The 23,985-nt window shown below is 40.7% G+C and overlaps 1 protein-coding gene across 9 annotated transcripts in view; it reads right to left on the bottom strand.

Moving 5' to 3' along the window:
• The window catches only part of slmapa (sarcolemma associated protein a), a 44,174-nt gene that overhangs the window by 7,175 nt on the left and 13,014 nt on the right, over positions 1 to 23,985 (bottom strand). For 3 of the 9 annotated variants that reach the window (XM_029501761.1, XM_029501762.1, XM_029501763.1), the window contains 21 exons: positions 21,431 to 21,578; positions 20,410 to 20,482; positions 13,433 to 13,469; positions 10,825 to 10,887; positions 10,254 to 10,349; positions 9,979 to 10,050; positions 9,731 to 9,871; positions 9,502 to 9,639; positions 8,810 to 8,978; positions 8,385 to 8,435; positions 6,813 to 6,959; positions 5,466 to 5,531; positions 3,368 to 3,427; positions 3,197 to 3,271; positions 2,331 to 2,411; positions 1,863 to 1,922; positions 1,507 to 1,632; positions 1,182 to 1,256; positions 971 to 1,071; positions 508 to 712; positions 269 to 386 (listed from right to left, as the gene is read on the bottom strand). In XM_029501761.1, the coding sequence (XP_029357621.1) occupies positions 269 to 386; positions 508 to 712; positions 971 to 1,071; positions 1,182 to 1,256; positions 1,507 to 1,632; positions 1,863 to 1,922; positions 2,331 to 2,411; positions 3,197 to 3,271; positions 3,368 to 3,427; positions 5,466 to 5,531; positions 6,813 to 6,959; positions 8,385 to 8,435; positions 8,810 to 8,978; positions 9,502 to 9,639; positions 9,731 to 9,871; positions 9,979 to 10,050; positions 10,254 to 10,349; positions 10,825 to 10,887; positions 13,433 to 13,469; positions 20,410 to 20,482; positions 21,431 to 21,578 (2,102 nt within the window). Of the gene's footprint in view, positions 1 to 268; positions 387 to 507; positions 713 to 970; positions 1,072 to 1,181; positions 1,257 to 1,506; positions 1,633 to 1,862; positions 1,923 to 2,330; positions 2,412 to 3,196; positions 3,272 to 3,367; positions 3,428 to 5,465; positions 5,532 to 6,812; positions 6,960 to 8,384; positions 8,436 to 8,809; positions 8,979 to 9,501; positions 9,640 to 9,730; positions 9,872 to 9,978; positions 10,051 to 10,253; positions 10,350 to 10,824; positions 10,888 to 13,432; positions 13,470 to 17,909; positions 18,080 to 20,409; positions 20,483 to 21,430; positions 21,579 to 23,985 lie in introns of those variants that run through there. The other 6 variants (XM_029501766.1, XM_029501764.1, XM_029501765.1 and 3 more) reach the window with 6 other exon arrangements.

Below are 23,985 nucleotides of genomic sequence, written 5' to 3'. Positions count from 1 at the left end.
CAGAGAATTAAAGATGCTCATGAAAAGTGCAACTCATAGCACCTGCTGTTTATTGGAAACCAGCAAAAATGCAGCTGATGCTAAGAGTCAGGCGTCCTGAGTGGTGATGGACACATGGTGATGTTTTGTCTCTATGGAGCTCAGTTCGGTCCAGTTCAGGCAGCTGTCAGTCATCTGCTGTCCCTTCGTCCCACATCAGCTGGATTCCTGTCAGCCTTTAATGCTGGCCTCAAACTCTTTGTGTGTGTGTGTGTGTGTGTGTGTGCACCTGCTGAGCTCAGCCTCCAGGCGGTGCAGTTTGTCTGTGAGAGATTTCCGTTCAGCTCTCAGCCCGTCACAGTCCTGCTGCAAACACACACACCGCTCCTGCAACGCTACACAGTCCACTGACAGAACATATGAGAGGGGGGGGGTTCATAATTAGCATAATGAGTAACCAAAACATCGAATCCACATGAACCTACAGCCTTATAGTTTTTGGCACACAGAAACACGCGCTCAGCTCACCCTGCAGCTGGTTGGCAGTATTCTGCTGTTGTTGCTGCTGTGTGAAGGCGTCCTGCAGCCGATTGATCTCCTCCTCATACTTGGCGGCCGTGGTCCTCCAGTGCTCCAGCTCTGAGCGTACGGTGCCCAGGTCGGCCTGCAGGGCAGCAATCTCTCGTTCACGCTCTGCTGTGGCTGCCTCCATAGCATGCCGCAGGACGAGAATCTGACAGAGGAAGAAATTAACCAGGAGGTCAGTGATATGAGAGACATGAATGAGATTTACAGCACAATCATTGCAGAGTCAGGCTGTGGAGAACAGAGGGGGGAGTCAGATGTCACGGGAGGTGCTGGAGGGAGTAAGAAGGAAGTATAAGGGGATCACAGGAGGAGTCGGACTGAGGAGGGAGGATTAAGATTAAGTCATAGGTGTGCTGAGAGGCAGATGGGGTTCAGAAAAGGTTGAGGGGGTGTGTAGTGGTACCTCCTCCTGGGCAGAGTAAAGCTCCTCTCTGGTGTTGCAGATGGTGCTCTCTCTCTGCTCCCTCAGTGCTTCCATGTCAGCCTGCAGCTTCCCGAGCTGAGCTAATACACACAAACAAAACATGGAATGAGGAGGGAACAAGGCCGATCATCAAGCATGCAAGGGGACAGTGTGTGTGTGTGTGTGTGTGTGTGTGTGTGTGTGTACTAACTCTGCAGGTACTGGATCTGTTTGGTTGACTCTTCAGTCTGCTGAGAGTTACTCCTCCTCTCCTCCTCCAGCAGAGCTACAGAGACACAGACAGTCACATAGTCACCATCTTCCTCTCACTCATGTGCTGTGGCATCATGTGACATGAGATTAATATTTGAATTAAATTTCATCACAATGTCAGAAACTGTAATGTCAAATATTAGAGAAAGAATTTCTCTTCTAACTATTCACATTCAATTTTCAAAACGTCAGGTGAAAACGGTAGAAAGTGTGTGGCAGCTAAATGAGCTATAGTTCAATCACAGCTTCATACTGTTAGTCACCTTGTAGCTCCAGACATTTCTGCTTGCCGGTGTTGGCTAATTCCTGGGCCTCCAGAAGCTCTCTGTGGAGATGGTGGATGACCTGCTCCGTGTCTCCAGGCTCTAGACCGGCCCGATGTAACTCAGCTATAGGCCAAAAACAGTGATTTAACATGTTTTTAACATTGTCCTGAAATGAAAAACTCCAACCACATAACTCTGAACTTTCCTGACTGAAAATGAACTCAAAGCAAAAGTCCTTTTAAAGGGACCTGGAGCCTCCAAAGAAACTGAACTGCTCCCTCTAATGTCTCCTAATCCAGATTTATACTGATTCATAGGTGTAGCACACAGCACAGATGAGCTGTCTTTGTTACCTTTGAGCAGAGCTACTCTGTTCTGTGGTTCATTTAACTCCTGGTCATCCATGTTGCCATCTAAAAAAAAAAAAAAAAAAATACAAACAAAACACACACAAATCACATCAGAGTTAAAAAGAAAACATTCATAAAGAACTTAAAAACTGAATCGTTTAAGGTTTAGTCAGATCAGACAGAGTTAACATTAATTAGTTAAAAAAAAAACAACCCAAAACATTAGTTTTAAAATTTTATTTCAGCTAGTGTTCCACAAATAATTTTTACTTTTTTAGTAAATAAAATTAGAATGAGCCATTTTCCCTGATTCATTTATTACTGAGCAGATTGACAGAAAGCTTCCAAGTGTGAAAGCTCTAAGTTAGACTTAGAAAGGAAAAGTTAAAAAAGCAAAACTTAGAAAATTTAAATTATTTGACACAAATAATTAAATGTAAAGGTCAAAAACATGACATGCGTGTGTTTTACCTGATGTGTCGTCACTACTGCGGTCTTTGCTGGGACTCAGAGTGTCTGACATGTCTGACTCTTTGGCATCCATCTGATTCCCTGTGGTGTCACACACACACACACAGAGACAGAGAGAGACACATGCACAGAAGGAGGGGTTAGTCATAAGCAGTAAAGAAGGGGGCACGCTTTTACACATTTACAGCCAAAACTATACAAAAACAATCCAACTAACAAGAAGTAGTTTGTAGTTTAAGGACATTTCGTCTGTTCCTGATTTCATTGAAAAACTGCTTGAAGATTTAAACTTGACTAGAGAAAGGGGAAGTTCGCTCTGGGTTAAGGCCACAGGTCAGTGAAAGTACACCGCTAAGTGCTTCTTGTTGCGGTTTTGTCCGCTTGTTCAGAGAAGCCTTATTTCAGTACTGAGGCAGAGCCCTCACACATGCACAGTGAGGATCAAAGGGTCACAGACAGTCAGACCCCTAACAACTGCAAAAGACAGGGTCAAAGGTCTTAGGCCACTGTAGAAGGATTTCTCCTTGTCAGCAGGTTTTTCCCTTTGTGACTGCTTCTGCACAAAAATGTTGAACTGTTCTCAAGGACTGAAAAGGCCCCTGATGAATACAGGTGAGCGTTGAAAGATTGCAGAGGACACTAGAGTATTAAGTTTGTCTCTTATGGGATATTTTGGAGCCTTGTGTTTGAGATTGAAAAGCTAAAATCTAAAGTTAAGATGATCACTGTTCCGAAGTAAAGAGAACATTAACATGGTTCATTGGCAGCTGTGTTTATATGGTGTTAAGGGGATGCTGACATAATTAATAACATCAGTGGTGACTCTTGTCAGGTTTAAATGCTGCTGAAATCAGCGTGCCCTCTACCTTTGAGTCGATCAGGACTCGCCAGGAGGTCGTCTTCTGCCGTCTGGTTGTTCTGTAGGTGGGCGTCCATCACTTCTACAAAACAAACATAGAAACTTCAGAACACAGACTGACTCAGATAATACAACTCCTATAAGGTGCTTTCTACTGGCAGCTTTTATTAGCTCTTACCATCGAAGTTGGCCAGTTTGTGGATTGAAGAGCTTACAGTCTCCTTCAGCTGTTTCACGGCTGCAGGGAGGGGTTAAAAAAGAAATCCACAAAGAAAAGAAAAAATTGTTAATAAAACATTTGAACATCTTCTGAAGAATAAAGAGTTTGAGCGTGAATCGATTCATATCTGTGCCAAACTCAGCAAAACTGAGAGGCCACAATTGTAACACAACAAGCAGAAATCAGTCAGACACTTTGACTCTGGGAGAGTTTTCATCTGGATTAGTGGCTGATTAATTATTATGAAATGCAGACACTCACTGAAATAATGTTTCACTCGAACTGGAATGATGCTCTACTTGTGTATATTAAAACGAATCAGTGACAACAGCTGGGACAGTTTTGTGTTATTGCAGGAGATACATAAAAATGTATTTCCATCTTCTGCGAATAAATCAGGTTGTTTTGTAGTTTCTCTTCTCTATAAAGGGAACAGATAAATGACAAAAAAGCAGAAATCTTAACTTTTCAAACAAACACCATTCTGTATGTCAGCGGTGGCTGTGTTGTCTAAAGCCAAGATTTAAGACAAACTTTATCGCCACAACCAGCCAGTCAGACCGGTCCAGAACAATCTTCGCTGGTCAAATTATCAACAACCAGCAAAGGTAGAATGGAAGACCTTCATATTTTACTGCAGTTAATTTAAACAGCACTAAGGAGGAGGAGATTCCCCGTAAGACTGCAACTATCTAGTATCTTCAAAACCAATTAATCAGCAGACATTTTCAGAGTTAATCCCTTAATGTATGAAAATGCTCATTACAGTTTCTCCTTGACGGTCATTATTTTATTCAGCACAGTCTCATGTTCCATACACCAGAATCTGAGAATATTTGTGATTTTTAATTTACACTTAAATGTTTGATTTTCCTTTCAACTAGTAACGTAATTGGCTGTTCTAAGAACCAACATTTCTTCTAAGTAACTGATGGCACATGTTGCTGAAGCCAACAAAGAAAGGAAAAGAAAAAGAAGTGAAGATGAGCTCATGAATAAGAAATGCGGACGATTAAAAGGATGTTTCCACAGATGAGATAGTTGAGCTGCTTCATGTATGATATGGTGGTTTGGATTTTAACTGAAAAGCTGCTGCACAAACTTCTCTCCATGCAGCCAGAAGCAAAGACAGAAAGAGAAGGATGACAACAGAAATACAAAAAGAGAGAAACACTGGGATTAGTGAACTTATCTTGTGAAAAACATGCAGAGGAAAACAAAAATGCAAACATTTGCCGATGAAGATGAAACAGGAGCGCAAGTGATTTTTGAAAAGCCAACCAGTCACAGAAACAAAGGGCAACACCAAACTAAAAAAGATAAATAAATAAAAGTAAAAAAATAAATACATAAATCACAAAACTAAAAGTAAAACCTGCTACTAACCAGACAACAAGTTTACTGAGCTCATGTGGTCGAGCAACAGAAAGATGAACCACGAGAAAAACATACACAAGCCCAAGATGGAAGTACATGCTATTCATACAAATATTAAATCAATATAAAGTCAAACCACATAAAAAAAAACAGCATGAATAACTAGCCCATTATTTCTGGCACAAGGAGCTGCTTTTAAGATTTTAATTCTCGTTGTCTCCAGCACTAGAAATAAAATACCTTTCACTCTCATCGCGATAAGCTAGAGGCAGATATTTCAAAACAATCTTGATGCAAAGAAACCGCTGAAGGTGAGTTGATCTTTCCACCACCAGACCACAGTGTGTGCAACAAATGTTCCAACAAAACTTGTTAAATATAATTAAAAAATAAATTAAATATATCTAAATAACTAGAAGACAATCCTTTTCCAATCTATCAGGCTTGTTTAGAACCTGTTTCCCTGCCCTTTCCTGACAATGAACTAGTTCTGCCATGTTCTGGTTCAAAAACAGAAAATCAAGTAGCTGTCAAGCAACTCCTCATCCGTCTGACTGTACTTCTACTGTCTTTTATCAGATATAATTGTGCTTTATGAAAATTTTTCAGCCAAAAGTTCACCATCTTTGCATGTGTCTTTGTGAAACCGCGTACAGCAGGAAGGAACGTTTGTACTCACGCGGACATTCAATCAACTGTTGGATTCTAGTCGAGTCTCCTCCGCTGTTGTTAACATGACAGTTGTCTGATAGAAACACAGAGAACTGACATTACTATGAAGCCTGTCAGAGTTGAGTTGGGTATTTATCTTTATTAGGTGCAGAGTGGGAGTGTTAAATGCCATTCTGAAAATGATTCTTTTGTAGAGTAAATCATAGACATCATTATACTGCCTCACACTAAGCTAACGGCATGCTATGACAGGGAGACGACAGGAAGTGCTTCGTCAAGAGATTATTTTGTAAAATGATTTTACTGTCTGATTAATCACTAACACACACTTTGGTCTTTTGTACTCGTTGATGAGAACTCAGCTGAAATAAACAAGGAAATGGTTCCAATTCAAAATTGGTTCTAAATACCCAACTCAGTATTAGAGAGTAGGAGGCAGAAAGAGCCGAAGACAGACAGCGCACAGACAGAAACGACAGAGAAAGGACAGACAGATACAACCAAGCAGAAAGCATGACAGAACTATCCAGTTAGAGAGAGACTGATAACTAATGAACAGAAAGATGCTCAATAAACAAACGGACAGAGCAGATATCAAAGCCAAACGTGGCAGATATTAGATAAAAGGTTTAACTATACCACAACACTGCAACAGCAGACAGACAGCTCAGGTGTATATTTAAGTCTTTCTATAAGAGTTTACCAACGAAATGTGGCATTTACCAGCCCGACTGCTCAAACTCAACTGCTCTACCGCTTCATGAGAAAAATCCTCCAGTCTCATCACTTAAAGCTTGATGAGTTTCTGCGTCAGCGAGAAATTCACTACTCCACAAAATAAAATCTTCATTATATTTTGGAAATTTTAAATATCTGATTTATTGGCTACTTCATGCACACTAAAATAACTGCCAAATAACGCTGTACTTCAAGTTTTAACAAAAAAAGAGAATCTGTACTTCTCATTCATTAAGCATTTTTTCATTTCCAAAACATGGAAAACTAGAAACAAAAAAAGTTGGGAATCACCTCACGTTTATAATGTAACAAAATCTGTCCTTGTTGAAATCTTGTTGAGCACGTTCAGTTTTATCTGAATTTTTAAAATTGGCTATTTATTTAACAGAATTTATATCTTCTCTGTTGAACTGTTCTCAAGGACTGAAAAGGCCCCTGATGAATACAGGTGAGCGTTGAAAGATTGCAGAGGACACTAGAGTATTAAGTTTGTCTCTTATGGGATATTTTGTTTTATGTTCTGTTTTATGTAGGACTCTATACTCTGCAAATCTTTTATAGAACAGCGCTGTATATAAATCAAACTGTTTATTATTATGATAATCAAACTAACTACCATCAATATCTTCATCTTCACCAACTGCACCATCATCGGTGTCTGTATCCTCCTCATCTTCGTCTTCCTCGTGGCTCACGGGTGTCTCCTGGCTCTGTTTGACCTCGACAGGCTCCTCTAGCGGTCCGTGGGAGACATTGTTGACATCTGTCATGTGACCAGATCAGATTTATACGATTTTGTCGAAACGTTACGAGCCAGACATGTTCAGTACAGAGTAAGAGTCCAAATGATGGCATGTTCCCTCACACAGTGGCTACTGTGGAAAAGTGCGCATTGAGACAGTCACCTCCAGCTATTCTATTCGGTGTTGTCATTCGATCACCAGAAGTCAATCAGTGACTAAAAGCTCTTTTTCCCCAGACAAAGAAAAACAAAGGAGTGGACAGTTTGGCAACCAGATTGTCCAACAAGCCCCATCCAGACGTGACAGTGTTTCACCACATCCCCACAGACAACCTGTCTCTAAGTCAAAGACGGAAGCCATCAGATCATTCAGAAAGTCATGTGTTCAAAGCCAGGCCCTGACCCGGGGGGACCGGGCTGGTGATCCTGGCAAAGTGGCCGCAGTTGAAACTGCGGGTCACATGACAGACTTTAGCTCAGAAATACTTTTGTAATGTACATTATCACGATACAATAAACTGCTTTCAACAATAATTACTAATTTTATGAGCATCTGAAAAACACACATTGTGTCCAATTAATAAAGATCACGAACGTGCAAACTGAGGAATTTCTTCAGTGAAATGAAAAAAATGGGATGCCATCTTGGAAGGAGGAGTCCGGTCCTATTCCTACACGTGCCATCTGAACGAGACACTTTTTGCTTTGTGTTGATGAACACATGAGTGATTGTTCTCTCAATACAACTTGCGGCGTTCACTGCAAGTGATGCAGTTTGACGCTGTTTTTATGAGACATCATCTGTGCTGAATAATTGTTGTTTTGCATTTTACCTACAGTTTACACTCCACTGCCATGATCGACATTATAGATTACATGTAGGTCTAGCATATTTGTTTGTGTATTATTTCATAGCTTGAGCTAAAGCATGCTATCAATCTCCTTTTTTTTTCCCCCCTTTGGAGTGAAACTGATTTGAAACCAAGTTCTTGTATGTCTATAAACAAAGTTCGGAATTATATTTCCGGAATAAAGAAGTGGTTTTTTCATGTTTTCCTGACAGTACTGACTGTACTGAGGTGACATTTGATTGCTACTGACTGATTTAATGTTGATTCTGCAGTCAGAAAAATCTTTTTTTTTTCCCCTGAATCAATGTCATGCATCCTCTGAAGGACACATAAGGGCTGCACCTCACGCTGCCATAAAAACGAGACTGAAGCAGAAGAAGGAGACGAGCCAGATTTCCACTGTGACAGACAGGGAGACAGATGAACAAGTAGAGCAAAGACAGCAGCAAGCAACATGTAGTTACGTGGACATCATGCAGGAAGATGTCATGCATCATTAGTGAAGGATGAGGATGTGAAGTTAGTGGCCACAGAGAAACAAACAGCGACGAAGAGGACGAGTGTCCCGGAGCAGTCCGGAGACGTGAGGACTCACCCAGACTGTTGTTCTCTTTAATGCTTTTCTCTTGTAGCTGTTCTAACCGCACTGTAAACAACAACAACAACAATAGCAGAGAGAAGCGTTGACAGACAGGAAGTCAACCACCTGAGCCTCCTGATTGGTTCTGACCCCTCCACTGGTAGTTATGGTAAAGGTAGTGTTAAAGTGATTGGCTTACAGGGTGCAGGTACGTTAGCTTGTTAAAAGTTGTGTGTATCTTTGTGAGGACCAGTTTTAATTTTAGACTTTGGTAGGGGAGATGCCTGTTTGAAGGTTCAGACTTGTATAAATTTACTTTGGCATAAATTTTTTTGCGTTGAGGTCAGCGATTAGGAATGCATTATGTAAATGAGTGTCCTCACAAAGATGTTCCAGGTACTAAAGTGTGTGTGTGTGTGTGTGTGTGTGTGTGTGTGTACCCTGCAGAGCGGCGAGCCGTTCGTTGCTGAAGTCGTTGTCGGCCTGCAGAGCCTCGATACGAGCCTGGAGAACCTGCTCCTTCTCCTCCATTTCCTCGATCCGCAGCTCCAACTCCCTCTTTTCTGTCGCTCCCCTCTGGGTCAGCTCCTCCTGCCGGCCCTCCGCCGCCTGGAAGCGGAAGCAAGTTGGAGAGGGAGAAAGGAAAGGAGGTGAGGAAGGGGAGGTGGAACACCAAGGAGCCAGAAATAAAACGTGAGTGTTAGAGGCAAAAGAGTATTTAGGGAGGAAAGAAGAGTGAAGAAGAGTAAAAAGGAGAGGGGGGGGTAAGAGCAACCTTCAGGTTTGACAGCAAATACTATCAAGAAGAAAAGCTAATTTATATTGTATAACGTAACCTTACAACATGAATTAATAATTAAATCATTATTATTCATCCAATCAGACGATGGACTCTCAGGTGAGGCGACCCAGCCAACGTGTTTCAGGACCTGAGTACTTTTGTAGGTCAACACCTGAATGTATAAGTAAGCAATGCAATCAACTGCAGTGTTGGTCATTCTAGATTGAAGTGCAGAAGTAATATTTTATTTGTTTGCTTGACTGTTTATAGTTTCTAATGTAATCTGTTTATGCATGTTGTTATTTGTGTGTGCGTGCTGAATAATTTCTCTGCGTCTCTGCAGTCAGGTACCTTGATTTTCTCTGTGAGCTCTTTGATCTCGTTGACAGCAGCATTGTATTTGTTGGCCAGCTCCCTCAGCTCCTCCTGGCCCCTCTCAGACATCTCCTTCAGGTGTGTGCACTCGTCCTCTGTGTTACTGAGCGAGCGCTGCAGGACAGTAGAAGCCGTATATTTCTCTGGTGATGGTGATTTCAGGCTTTGTGTGATGATGAGTACAGTACATGAGCATGTGTCCTACCTCCACCTCTGAAAGTTTCCTGACCACCTCAATCTTCTCCTGCAGGACTCTCCTGAGAGACTCCTTCGCCGTTGTCTCGTAGTTATGTTTGTCTTCTTGAAGAGCCAAGAGCTCCTTCCGGATCCCTTCCTCCGTCTGGGACTGTGACGGGAGGCGAAATGATTTCATCCAGTTATTACTTTACACTAATTAATAATTAATAATTTACAATTTGATGATATATTCTACCAGCGCTGTGTGAGTGGTACCTTAGAGTAAGCCTGTAGCTGGCTGCCCATCACTTCCAATCGGGAGAGCAGACGGTCCTCATCAATCAGAGCCTGATGGAGACAAACACTCAGTAATTTGTTTGCATCATATGTGCAAAAAAAGGAGTGAAACTACCATGAAATGAGTTTAGCTACGGCTCATTACGGACTTGCACTGACTGAAGGTCATTTATTCGTTCAGAGCAGTGAGACAATGAGTGTCTGAGCCTTTTCAAAACAAAGTGGCCAAAGAGTAAACTGGAGGTGTTACCTACCTGCCAGCTGCTCTCTGAGGCCTCCTGAGTGGTGGCTAACAGACGTTGCAGAGTGGCTAGCTTCTGCTCCAGCATCTGTTCTCTGTGTAAGGCCTCCTGGGGGAGAAAAAACATCAGATGGAACAAAAGATCAGGGAAAAATGTTCTTGCCTGGCAAAAATGTTTCACTAAATGAACTTCAAATTCCACCAAATAGCCATTAATAACCATGACCGTGTGTTATTTTAACATAACCATCATCTGTCAATCTGATAATCTTTGTTTACGGCTGTCTGTTCATAACAATTACACACATCATGAATTTCACCATGTGTATGTTTCTTTTTCACTTGGTTCAGCTGAGATTTTCAGATTTTGGGGTGAATGTTTAGAAAATGTCTTTAATTAAGGATCAGTGACCCAAAACTACTTCATGTGTTCACAGTCGTCAACTTTGTTTGACTTGACTCAATGATGTGAAAATTTTAATTTGCCATGTTTGACGCAGAATGAAAAAGCAACTTCAATAACGATGTCATTGTTATTTTTAGTTGTAGTTCTATGGGATGGCCAGTGGATGTCAGTGTGCTACCTGTAGATACTGGGAGAGCTGGAACAGTTCCTGAGAATACATAGTGGGAGTGTTGGCAGCAACCTGGAAAACACACACCAGCATATTGATAGTTGTGTGGAGTTCATTCAGCCTTGTGAAGGGCGAAAGCATGTACACACAGACACATCAGAGTCAGTGTACCAAAACCAGGGGAAGAGATGAATGCATTTATGTATACTGAGCCAATCAGCGTTTGACAATAAAAAGATTTTAGCATTACAGAGAATGAGCTTTGCTAAATTCTAACACCTGAAAAATGGCACAATCCAGTGAGTTAAGAAATCAGTTAAACAATCCAATCTTTTTCTTCTTTTTTTTCCTGGTCTGACATTGTAGTTTCTTGAATATATTTGGGTATTTTAGCTGCTGGCTAGATGCGTCAAGGTCACGTGCAGGTCAAGAACGAGATCCCGTCCTGGACAGCTTGGATATAATGTTCTGTCCCACTCAGATATGCAATGTGCTCATTCAGTCAGTTCCCATTTGTTGCCATTATTCTTTGTAATGTAATGCAAAGTGACACAAATCATCTGGCCACATACCTGTGTGCTTGTTACACCTATATTGGGGGATTTCCCCCAATATGCACCAGGTTGAAGGAACAGACTCAGATATAACGTCACCCTGTGTTTATAAGATTTTACGAACCAAAAATATAATAATAAAGAAAGCAATCTTTGGTTACTGCCCTCTTGTTTAACGTTTCTGTTTGTGTAAAGATTAATCAAAAAGACATGCATGAGCTTTAGTCGTGTTGACAGGTGCAGTTATGAACTTTGAACTCCAACCGTTTCCCCCTGCGAGCAGTCTCCTCTTCTTCAATGCTAAGCACATCCTCACTCCAGCTTTGCACTTTACAGAGGATGGAATCCTTGTGAACAGCTAAGTGTTTTCCTAACCATCCCTGAGCTTCACAAAAAATAAAACGAATGAAACAAATGACAGAAAAAGCAGGCATCAAATAAACTATTTGGCTTCCATAATTTTCAATATTTTGGGCTCCAACTTGAGCGCACAATGGTGAAACCAAAGCCACTGGTACATCTACTCTTGTCCAAAACCCACACAATCAGTACAATTCCTCCTTAAGTCAATAAGACAGCCTGGGTGTGTGCATGTTTGAGCCTGTGACTCAGTGTGTGTTTGTGTTTCTTTTGAGACTTTGGAGGTGTAAGGACCCTGCTTTAACACACTTAATTATGTTAGAGAAGTGGCTCAAATCTAATCACAGCTCCTCCCTTTCTCTCTCACCCTCTCACTTTCACTCACTCACACACACACGCACACACATGCACACACACACACACACACACACACACACAATTAGTTAGCTTCAGCCTACATTCCTCAGACAGGTTACACTGAGGCCCTGTTGTTCTCACTGTTGGAAGGAGACAGAAGAGGACAAGGCAGCAGAGGAAGCTAACATGAGAGTGAACGTATAATTAGCCTGCATGCTGAATTGGAATAATGGAATAATAAAGTTATTGCATCATATTGCCTTAATTTAAAATATAGTAGGTAGTGCATAGGGGTCAATTTAGCCCTTAAACTGAAAAAAAAAACGCATGGAGTGGACCCAGAGGAAGGACTGCTGCCATACATGTTCAATGCCCAAAGTTTTATGTGTTTGTATACTTACATCGAAGTGCTGTAAAGCGAGATTGCTGGAGTTTTATTATTGACGTCTGTCCTTAATTGTTTTGTTTTTGTGGGTTTTCGAGTTGCTGAGTGTTGAACCCAAAACGTTTTCCATATTCCATCCACCAAAATTCTCCAACTTGCTACTCTGAGAGTTTCCCCAGCAAGAGGACAGTCCTTGAGTTTTAAATAACTCACTGGCTGATGATACGTCAACTGTGTGTTAATGAATAAAATGGGCCACCTACTTTTTCTTAGTTTAACAAGCTTTAAGGCATTTAGTTACATTTAGGTATACAAGATAAAACTATATAGTTTTATGCATTTTATAGTTCCAATTTTGCTGTTTAGTTGCTGTTCAGGGTTTCTGTCAGCGCCTTTCCACCGAAAAAATAAAATACTTTATTAAAACTTTACTGCAGAGGATGAACCAAGCAGCTGGATTCAGGTGCGTTGACATCTTTCTCGTTTGTTGGTGACCTACTTATTTATAATGGAACCTCAAAACGCAAGCCTGCAGTATCACAATACAGTTGGGCCAATCATTTTGTCTTAAAAGAACATACCTTTCAAGGGTTTTGAAAACATAAAAACACTAAGAGCACATAATGAGAAAAAGACTTTGCCTCTGATCCACATGAAAGATTTCTGTAGTTTAACAGCAGACTGGCAGCACTCGCTGCATTCCTCTATCAGCTGACTACTCTACAGTGTGTGCATGTGTCCTGTGTGTGCTCATTTTCAGACACATAAGTGATCTTTGCATGCACACGCACACACAAAAAAAAAAACAAAACACACACCACTGAGAAGGAGGCCTCCATAAAAAAAATAAAAAAATAAAAAAAAAGAGACACACACACACACACAACTTATCTGGGACATCTGGGACAGGACAGCACAACAGCACAACAGCACAACAGCACGGACACATTTCTGTTCTTACCTTGTCTACAGGTAGTGGTAATGGAGTCTGGATGACACTGAAAAAGGAAGAGAAAGGAGAAAACAGTTAGTCGCCATAGAAACAGCAGGGAAGAGAGACACATGAAGTAACCACAGCGACAGAAGAAGAAGGAAAAAAAAAATAAAAATAACGTGGTTTCTCGAAGGTCTTGTGATGCTCACATTTCACCTCTTCCTTGAACAATAACCTCAGCGCAACAAAGTCATTTGCACCACCAGCTGCGGAAAATAAAGTCCTTGGAGCAGTGTGTGAGTCGAGGGTCTGAAAGATCTGAAGGTCTCTGCTCATTCAGAGCAGCAACAATGGATTAACTTGAAAATTCCTAAACTTACAAAATTGACCATCAAGTTCAAGCAACACTTCTAACCGTCTCAATGAAATGTGAATTCATGAGCTTTTCCCTTTCTTGTACTGTAAAGATATTTGTCATTCAGTCCGCTGTATCATTTCAAAAAGAGATGATGCACACCCAAAGAGGAAATACTGTTTGAACAGGCTTCAGTTCAAAGGTAAACACTGCACTGGCTGTCAAGGGTTTTACACCACTGTGGTGTGGTTGTGCTGTAGAAATGAGTCAATGTCAAAGACCGTCAGTGAATCATTAAGCAGTACAGGAATCTCTGTACAGGAATTCAGAGATGCACAACGAGCCGTCAGTACAGCGCCTTCATTTAGCTACGCCAATCACAACAACGTACTCATCACATCGACAGGTGAAGAGTGATCAATGACGAATTAAATATACTGCTGCGCTCGCTGAAAGGTTTGATGCAGAGGTCTTAGCGAAGACTAGTCTCATTTATCATCACACACAGACAGTAATCAGGAGATGGCAGATGATTTTAGGTGCATTACGCACTTTTCTTTTCCCAGACATCCCATCACTTTGGTTTGATCGGCTAATTTAACCATATTTATGTATGTATACTGCTCCAAGTATAAAACACAAACAGACTAATTCCATCTCTGGTTTTCAAAGGGAATCTCAGAACACAATCAAGCAGCTGGAACAAAGTAAGTGAGGAACTGATCAATCTGTGACACGTGCTACATTTAGACTGTGGATTCAGTGCAGAAGGATGAAATAGCAAGATGTCGGGGGGGGAGGAAAAAAAAAAAAAAAAAAAAGGTATGATAATGAATACACTAATTTAAAAACCTACATCTGAACCAACGTCTTCTCAAAGAAACAACTTGGCCCGTTTTAATGATATTAATTAAGGCCATATGCATCATCACAGTCACAAACACCTTGTGTGACAGCAGTTGCATTGATAGGGATTTAAAAACCAGACTACACTGATTTAACATTCAAGGGGTCAATAAAACCAAAAAGACTGGAGTACATGTACGTTTTTTCCATTCACACAGTATTAAAATACGACTAGGTGACACCGACATTGCGGGGAAAACTGGCCACCTTCAGCTGGTGCCCTGCAGCAGCATGACCTCTGCCATTTGTGAAGATACGGTATCTGTAAGCACCACAAGGTCACATAGCTTTGTTTTAGTCTGGGTTAAGATAATCCGGAATTTACCAAGAAAGAGTCAGAGTCCAGGAATGAAGGTAAACTTGACTCTGGGCAGAGTGCCTCTGTTAATGTATAACCACCAAGGAGAGGAACAACTGCTTTAGTATACTGTATGCATTATATTACAAAACATGTCAATAAGAAACTGAATAGTTATTCAAGGTTGTTCGTGTTGTTCTAAATAAACTTTACTACTGTGGTTCTGAAAAACTTATTTTTCCATGAGTATATAATAAAAACAAAATCATAAGTAAAGGATTCTCTAAAGGCCACTTTCTACTACAGACTTACTAAGACATTCCTTAATGATGGAATCACATTTAGTAAATAACTCATGTGAAGGCAGCTGGCAGTTACAAAATGATTAGGGAAGACTTTATACACAAACAGTGACGGACTTAGCCACGGTGGGCAGAGCTGGTACAGCCTTATCCTGAGTATAATCTCATATATTGTTTCTACTTGCTTGCTAGTATGAAACAATAGCAGCTATTATTAATCACAAAAAGCTGAAATGGAGACAGAGTGAGGGAGTCGGGTGGGAAGAGTGCATTGATTAGTGCTTTTCTGCAGTACTCATGGCCAAAGTGAATGGACAAGAGAGAATAGGCCATTCATTCGGTTCATTTGGAGGGACTTTAGTTTGTTTACCATCAATTGTCAGCATCGTCAGTTTCTGCTGCTGCTCTCCTTTACTGTGACCAAAAAAAATCAGAGTAAATGTCAAAGACTTAATGTTTGGCCCTGATTTCACGGCGCTGACTTCAGTGTTTTCATATCAGAACTGACTCTGCTGCCTTTCCTCAGGAAATACTTCAATCCTCTAAAACCAAACTTCATTGACACAGGAGCTTTTATATGTCTAAATAATCTTTGACGACTGCATTGCACATAGTCAAGTAAAATTAAAATTAATAAGACAACACGATTAATACGCAATATGCAATCAGTATTCTTGTTACTGCCTTAGAATAACAACTCTGTCTGATTCCTGGTGGAGGGAGTCGCTGAAGAGGACTCCCTTATCCTTAAAGACTCCGCCTTACTGTGTATGCCCAACAGTTTGTCACTGCAACATTGATTAAGTCACAGCAGTCTGTCACGCTTTCATTTTCATCACCACAGCTAATCACTGTGAATAATGCTTATTTAGCATAAATACCAGCAGCAGCTCTATCACTAAAACTCTACAGACATCCTGATCGTAGCAGGAAGCCAACTGATCATTAGATTACTTTTTTTTTTCCCCTATTCATGACTCAAACAGGCCTTTTCCAGCGTGACTAGCATGAACCTTTGAGGTTTCTTCCCTGCATTTCCACTTGGTTTCACACACTGCAATGTGTCAGATGTACGTCATTAAGAACAAAACTCCACACACAATGTGCTGGTCTTTCATGAGACCTGATGTTGCCCTAACTATTTCTGCAGGTCAGCAAAAGAAAAAGAAAGAGATGGAGTCAGGTGACAGGTGGCGTGGTTCAGGGTGTGGGAAAGGCTGCCCTGAAGGAAAACCTCCACAGCAGGTGTTCACCGCTGATTCTCCCTACATCAAGTAAATCAATCATTTTTCTTTTAGCACAGAGGAGAGACCAGATGAGCACTGACCCAAAATAACATTTTAAGAAGGTGGAACACATCCACAGCATAACAACATTCACAGCTCTTCCAACTCTGCCTCAAAAGATCATCAAGACTGTATGTATACACACACACACACACACACACACACACACACAGCCGGTCCACAGAAATCAGTCATCCACATCAAATCTGAGTGTGTTTTGCAAGCAGTCCAGCAGACAGTGATGGTGGAAAACACTGGCAGTAGTTTCCATCTGTGGCCTGCTCACATATTTTTAACCAGTAAAGAGGTTTAGCGATCACACCACAACTCAGACCTGCTTTAAAGGACATGAAGCCATCATCGGGAACCTTTCAAAAACTGTCCATACAGCTCGGCCGCCAATATAGCACTGACAAATATATGTCTACCCTAAACTGTTGAGTAAAGTACTTAGTCAAATATTTTCACATTCGTTTTCTCATCAAGGTTCTGATTTCAAATGAAAATGTTGCCTATTTAATACCATCAGCTAGAAAGGCTGTGGTCTGGTTTTGAGATGCCCTAGTGGCTCACCTGGCAGATCCTCTGCAGCATCTGACCCATGGCCTTTTACTGCGTGCCACCCCCTCTCTTTCCTGACTATTGAATAATAATCCGAATAAAGGCAGTTTGTCCATTTTTGTTTTAAAGAAAAACAAGTGTGTATTTTAGTTAGATATCGCAGAAAGTTTCATTTAGTTAGCAATACTCATGTTGGAAGCATCTGACCAATGAAGCAACCAATCAGTCACTTAACAAAAAAGCAATGTTGATAATCAATGATTTTCATTGAAACGTTCTGTAGACTTGTTTATTCTATGTTATTTCAGTGTTAATTGGATATCCATAAGACTACAACTAAAACAACCAGAGATATTTAGTAAAATACACTTTCAGTTTTCAAACTAAATATTCAATGAATCGTAAAAACATAACAGAAAAAGTGTTTGCTGCAGCTCAGTTTATATCAACCCTTAAGTATCACACAATTTCAACACCTAGGCCCTAGTCCTTCAGAATAACTGGACAGTTTAATGAAGACACAGGAAACAGTCCTGTGGGGTTTCCTTACGAGGGTTAGGGTTGTTCAGTCATCTGAACAAACCCGGTCCGTCAGGGGTTTTAAGCCTCAACTCAAGATGGAATTTAAATCACTCACAGCTCCTTTAACACTTCTAATTGTAATGTAACACAACCTGCACGTGATCACTGTATTAAGCTTTGAGCATGTATTTAAAAAAAATCAACGTGCCACAGCCTGATCCAAGGATCTGAGTCTAAAAGCCCTGGCTCGGGTTCTTGACATTGGAGATATTACCTGTCACGTCTTCTTCCTGTGTGTAGGCTGGCGTCTTTTCACAGGCCAAAGGTCGGAGTACAGCCTCAATCTCAGCTTTTCTTTCAAGAAAACAAATTTTCCAACTCCTTACTTCATTTTCTCTTCTTGTTTCAGGCAGAGCAGCTGATTCCTTTCTGCTTTTCCGCAGCGTGAGTAAAGTCATCCCATAACACAAACTTTCTGTCTTTCTACTCTTTGCTCCTCCCCCTCCTCAGAGGAAAACAGCTGATTTTCTTCCTTTAACTTGTGCAAGTTACTGTAGCTCCGCCCCTCCTGGCTCTGACTGTGAGGAAACAAACTCTCCTCCCTGCTGCTTGTTCGCTACCTTTGTGTTCTCTTTTGGACTACAGGTACGCTTGATACGCAACCTCATGCTGCATTAAGGGGTTAGAGTTTTTGGACAGACTTTTCATGTTTGTCAATCTTACTTATATAAAAATCGATAAATCGCATCAACAAGTTGATGGTCAAAAGCTTTACTCTCCTGAGAGATGGCAACGGACCTCAAAACAAAATATCTACCTGGCAAGTGTGTGTGTGTGTGTGTGTCTTTTAAGGAAATTTGGCAGGCGATAAGAGACAGACGGAAACAAAGCCATAGCTTTTGTTATGCAGCAAGGGAGAAAAAAAAAAAAAAGTGGTTAGACCAGACGCATTTTAATTATTTTAGAGTAGATTTTATTTCTGCCTGGTAGAAAACAAGTAAGTATTTTCTTTTCCCAAAGATGGAATTATGAATTATTTTTAATATATAGAGTTAGATTTGCAGTCTAAATGTTGGTGGTCATTATCGGGTTGCTGACTCCACACTGATTCACGGGCAGAAAGCTGCTGCACGTTTTCAGGCTTTCTGGCCACACAGTGATCTCACAGCAGGTGTTTTGCATTAGAGGAAAACAAAATAGTATGGGTGTGTTCAGAGTATTTTTTTTTCTTCCTCTGATCAGCCACTGCCTGTTTTACATAAAAACTATCAGAGGTGTGTGCCTGTAGCTCAGACTGCTTCAATGCCGTTTAAAAGATTCACTTTTTTTATTTGTTTTGTTGCTCAAACTGTTGGAATTTTCACCTACATTTCTCAGCGATGAGTTTGAAGGATGCAGATTTTGCCGACTGTTTAAATATAAGTGTTTCACTCACACATAGGGGGTAACTGTATAAAGCCATGTTTGGCTTATGTCCAGGTGGCTAATCCTATCACCAGGGCGAACAAACATTCTTCAGCTATTAATAAATCTGTCTAACTTAGCTTCACATCACTTTTCAGCTTCACTTCATTAGAGACAGAGCCGCACAGACTGGGGAAGGTAATATAAGGATTTGTGATGGTGGTTGGCATCACTAGTATGCAAATCTAACATGGTGAAACTTCCTCCATATTTTTTTAATTAGGTATGTTTATGATTACTTAATGATCTATACTCAATAGTATCCAGATTATTTGTACTTATATTAGAATAAATGTCTTATAAATGTATTTATTTGTGGACTTCTATGAGATCTGTGACGTCCGTGCAGATGTTTCGGTTTTTGAATTTCCAATCCATTTGGGGTTCTGGGAGGCTGCACAAAATGATGTCTTGTGATTGGAGGCTTTAGTTAGCTTAAGCTTAAGTAAGCAGACACTCCATCTGACCAACTCACTGTTGTTGCATGCTCAGGGGGTGGGGCAGCTTGGAATACAAATGGTAGAAACTGTGATTTCGATCTTTGCCTAGAATTTTGATCTAAACTAGAAACGGAGCGTTAGGAGCTTTTCACTCGCACATCATCACTCAGCTTCAGCTGTCTGATGATCTAAGCACTTTTTCCACATAGCAATCTCACGCATGATTTCACCTGGGTTAACCACGTGTTTTTCCTGAAACAAGTGGATGGGAATTGATTCTTTACTTGCAAGACTGGAGGAGAAGAATGGACCCAAAAGACATTTATGGAGGTCAGGACGCTCCTCTCTATTTCTCAAACCGAGAGCAGGACAGGAAGGCAGCAGATGGCTCTGCCCACCGTGGCTAAGTGCCACACACAGATTCCACTTGGCATCTACAGTAGCCAATCACACACAGACACTCACACACACACTCAGGTGGGACTCCCAATACAGTAGGAAGCTCCATGCAGGGTCACCTGCTGGTCTGGTACTGCCCATTTAGCTGTCTACGCACACACATTTGTGGTTGTAAAATATGACAACCGTCCGTTGCCAACTCTCAGCATGAATCAAAAGTAAACACCAAACGAACACTTGACCAAAACCAACAACACTACTACTGTTCAAATTATCCTAACAAAGATCAAACACGTAAACACCATTTCCCTCACAGCTTGTTAACAGAATGGCTGTCCCGAACAACTAGACTGACAATAATCACATTACTATGCAAGCAGAAATAGTGTGTATCATGTGTCTGCCTGTGCAGACAGATGGACAGTAAGCATCATTTACAGTAACCAGAGTAATACTGAAACGTCCGCTTACTCGCTTCGACGACGTGCCTCCATCCCATCAGGTAGAAAGAGTTTGATTGTTGACACGATGCAGCCATGGGTGACTGGAAACACAAACAGACAACAACCATATTAGTGTCCACATCAACACACGGTCCATCAGCCAACAGAGACCACAGAGAGATGTCCTGTATTTCAGAGACCTGCTCAACGACAGAAGGGGACAGGTGGACAGGAGGAGTCTGACATAAAACCCCTACGACCCGCTGATCAATCATCAATCTGCTTTCAAAAGGAACCAACATCCTCCCTCTCACACTCATCTCACTGGTGTCACAACTGCAATCATATTTTGTTTTTGGCAAAGACAATATTAATCATACCTCAACATGGTAATGTATAAGACGGCTCACAATTGAGTTAACTGTTACTAACAACAATACATTTGAATATTTTCCAGCAATCATTTTTGCTGTATTTATTTCAACATATTAATAAAAAGTCTGCATTATTTTGATTAGCCAGGACAAAGCCGAAACAGCAGTGCTGATTTTTTTTGACATTTTAGTAATCAAAGTAAACAATTAATTAAATAAGGTATTTTAGATCCAGATGGATGCAGAATCTAATACAGCAATTTTGAAGCAACTTAAACCAAATAAATGATGCGCGTCCAAATTTATTTTAATCCAGTTAGTGAATGGTGATTGGTGTTTACACATTGACATCTCATAGCAATTCTCCAGCATTAAAGTGATGGTAGTGGAGCTGAAAATATGACCTCAATATCCGCTGTGCCCTTTGTGTCTATGTACATTATGCAGTCTCTGACCTTAAGCCCTGTGGTACCTTTAGGGTAAGTCGAGTATAATAATTTCAGGGTTATATAAGTGGATTATGAGTTGCAGGGCTGGCAGAGGAGGGAAAACCCTTTCTATGACCTGCCTCACCATAACCATCTCTACATTATGCGTCTGCATTCAATAAAAACTGTCTGTGTTGTGGTTTTTAAAGATGGATTGTGTGTAAACATATTTTGTATGTACATATACCTTTGCGTGTGTTCTCTGTGACATCAACACCAAACTGGATGATATCTCCGGAGAGGACCTCACAGGGCGGACTCTCCTCTGAGCCGCGACTCAACCTTTGGCTGTTGATGAAAGTCCCATTGCTGCTTTTAGTGTCCTGCAGGTAGAACTGACACACAAACACAAATCAGATGCGAACTGTGTGCAAGGACAACCAAAAGATAAATAGATTGTTATTCATTCTGGAATGAAGTTAAGTTCAGATCATTAACGACACGAGAAGAAGCCAGAAAAATAAATGACACAGGATGACAGCAGGCTTTCAGATGCAGCTCATAATGAAACAACTCAAGTGTCAATAGCAATTTATGAACTTCAATCATCACACCTGTATTTGTCATTTGACAGCAGGCAAGAGCTGCCATACCTAGCAAGTCACCAGGCTGGATAATTATAATATATTCTATGATGTAACAATAACTCATCATATATAATGGCAGGTATGTAGTGAACCATTTCACTGTAGAGCAGAGTGCTGGGCAGTCTGACCTATATTGCCATCAAAGAAGCCACACTGCTAAAACCACACTGGCATTCCTCAGGTCTGATGTTCGGGGTCACTCATTACAGAATCTAAAATATTTATTTCCTTTCATCCTTAGTCCTCACATAAACATAGAGCTACTGCTGTATCTACTATTTTAGCCCAGGATTCCCACACCTCATACAAGTTGAAGGTACAGAAAAGATTGAAGTTAATTACTTTTATAAAAAAAACTGCTTGACTGTGTCAACACCTTCTGCTGTGCTATAGAGATGGCTGACTATGTAATCTCTTATCTTCTCTAATGCAGTAAAGCCATATATTGTGTAAGTTGAGTTATAACAGACTTATTCACCAGATAAAGAGCTGAGAGACAGCAAGGGACACAAGGAAACAACAGCATTCAGCCAGTGATAAAAACATCAAATAAACTGATTTGCACTTTTAAATATACATAAACTAAAATGGGTCAATAAAAGTGCTTGAGCTTATTTTCAAAAATATTCAAGGACTTGGATTTCTTTCCTCAAAATTAAAAACTGAAGGGTTTAATGGACCCTTGGAAAACTGCATTCACAATCATAAAAAACTCAACACCTCTCATGTCATCAGCATTCAGGCCTGCGTAAATATTGGTCTATCGTTTACTCCAGAAACTTCATGATGTTTACAGCTGAGAAATACACAATGAGTGACAATACAGCAAATTGCACATTGTATAAAGAACCAGAGACAAACTCACAGCACAAACCTGTGAACAGGTTGTGAACTGTAAAACACAAACTCCTCAAAAATCACACCATGTTACATTCACTTATTCAGAAAACACACGCACACGAGAGAAAAAAGTGGACACAACATACACGCGGACACATTCAGATGTCAGGTAGGAAACTGGACACGAACTAACCAAAAAAAGTGTGTGCATACAAATAAGCCAAGATGAAGCATTAACATAGAAACACAAGCCTGGCATACAGACACGCATACACACACACACACACAGAGCAAGGTATTAAATTTTTTTTTTTTTTTTTAAATAAAGAAATCGCACAACACACACAGACATAGTAAGTGTTAGCCTTAGGCCTGTCTGCCTGTCGTTCCTGGAGTTTCATTCATCAGCTCCGTCATGACTGAAAACCGTTGTCGAGCTACCAGAGACAGAATGAAAACGTAGGAGCAGAAGAGGAGACTGAACGCAGCGAAAGCAAAAAACAAGCAGAGTGAGAGTCTGTGTGCATGTGCGTTTGTGTGTGTGAGAGAGAGAGAGAAAGACACGACACGAGACGAGACTGGGCGGTTGACTTCAGTGTTTATCCAACTGCAGTGTGCAACCTAAAAAAAAAACAAAAGAACAAAAACAAAAAAACTAATTCCTAGCTCATCATAGCTATACAATCACAAACACACACATATGCACACACAGTTACCTCTTGTCCCCATGGTAACCTAGAGATGGAGGGAGGGACCTAACTATAGAGCTTTTCACCCAGCAACAACACACACACACACACACTATGCGTCACATACCACATACCTCTCACATATGGTGCTATCTCACAAACACACACACACACACCTAGTGTGTCAAACATACATCGATAGAAAATATGACATCATCGACCTGCAGAACGCATGTTCAGTCTCAGTCCAGTGAACATCATGGTCTGTCATGTCTCTCTTTTGGACATTCGCTTTTTTCATAGCATCATCAGCAAAATTAACAACAAGGCGGTTTATAATCCCAGTTCAAAGTCAGCAAAACGCCCAGACACACTTATCAAACTTTCATTGATGCTTACTGTCTAATCATATCTACTTTTGTTCATTTCTCTTTTCAGGACCAATGATGTATACAAACAAACTGCATTTCAGCAACATTAACAATAAACTTGGCAGGCATGCTTAAATGTTCCAAGCATTAAATTCAAGGGGGGGGGGGCAGATTCTGTGTTTTAATATCTGGTTTATAAAAGGTTACATTGAGAATGGTTCCCCCTCCCAGCTAAGGGATCAATGAGTCAGGACA

This window comes from Echeneis naucrates, chromosome 5 (genome assembly GCF_900963305.1).
Source record: "Echeneis naucrates chromosome 5, fEcheNa1.1, whole genome shotgun sequence".
Taxonomy (NCBI): domain Eukaryota; kingdom Metazoa; phylum Chordata; class Actinopteri; order Carangiformes; family Echeneidae; genus Echeneis; species Echeneis naucrates.
The sequence above is the reverse complement of the archived record's forward strand: the minus strand, read 5'-3'. Positions and strand labels throughout refer to the sequence as shown.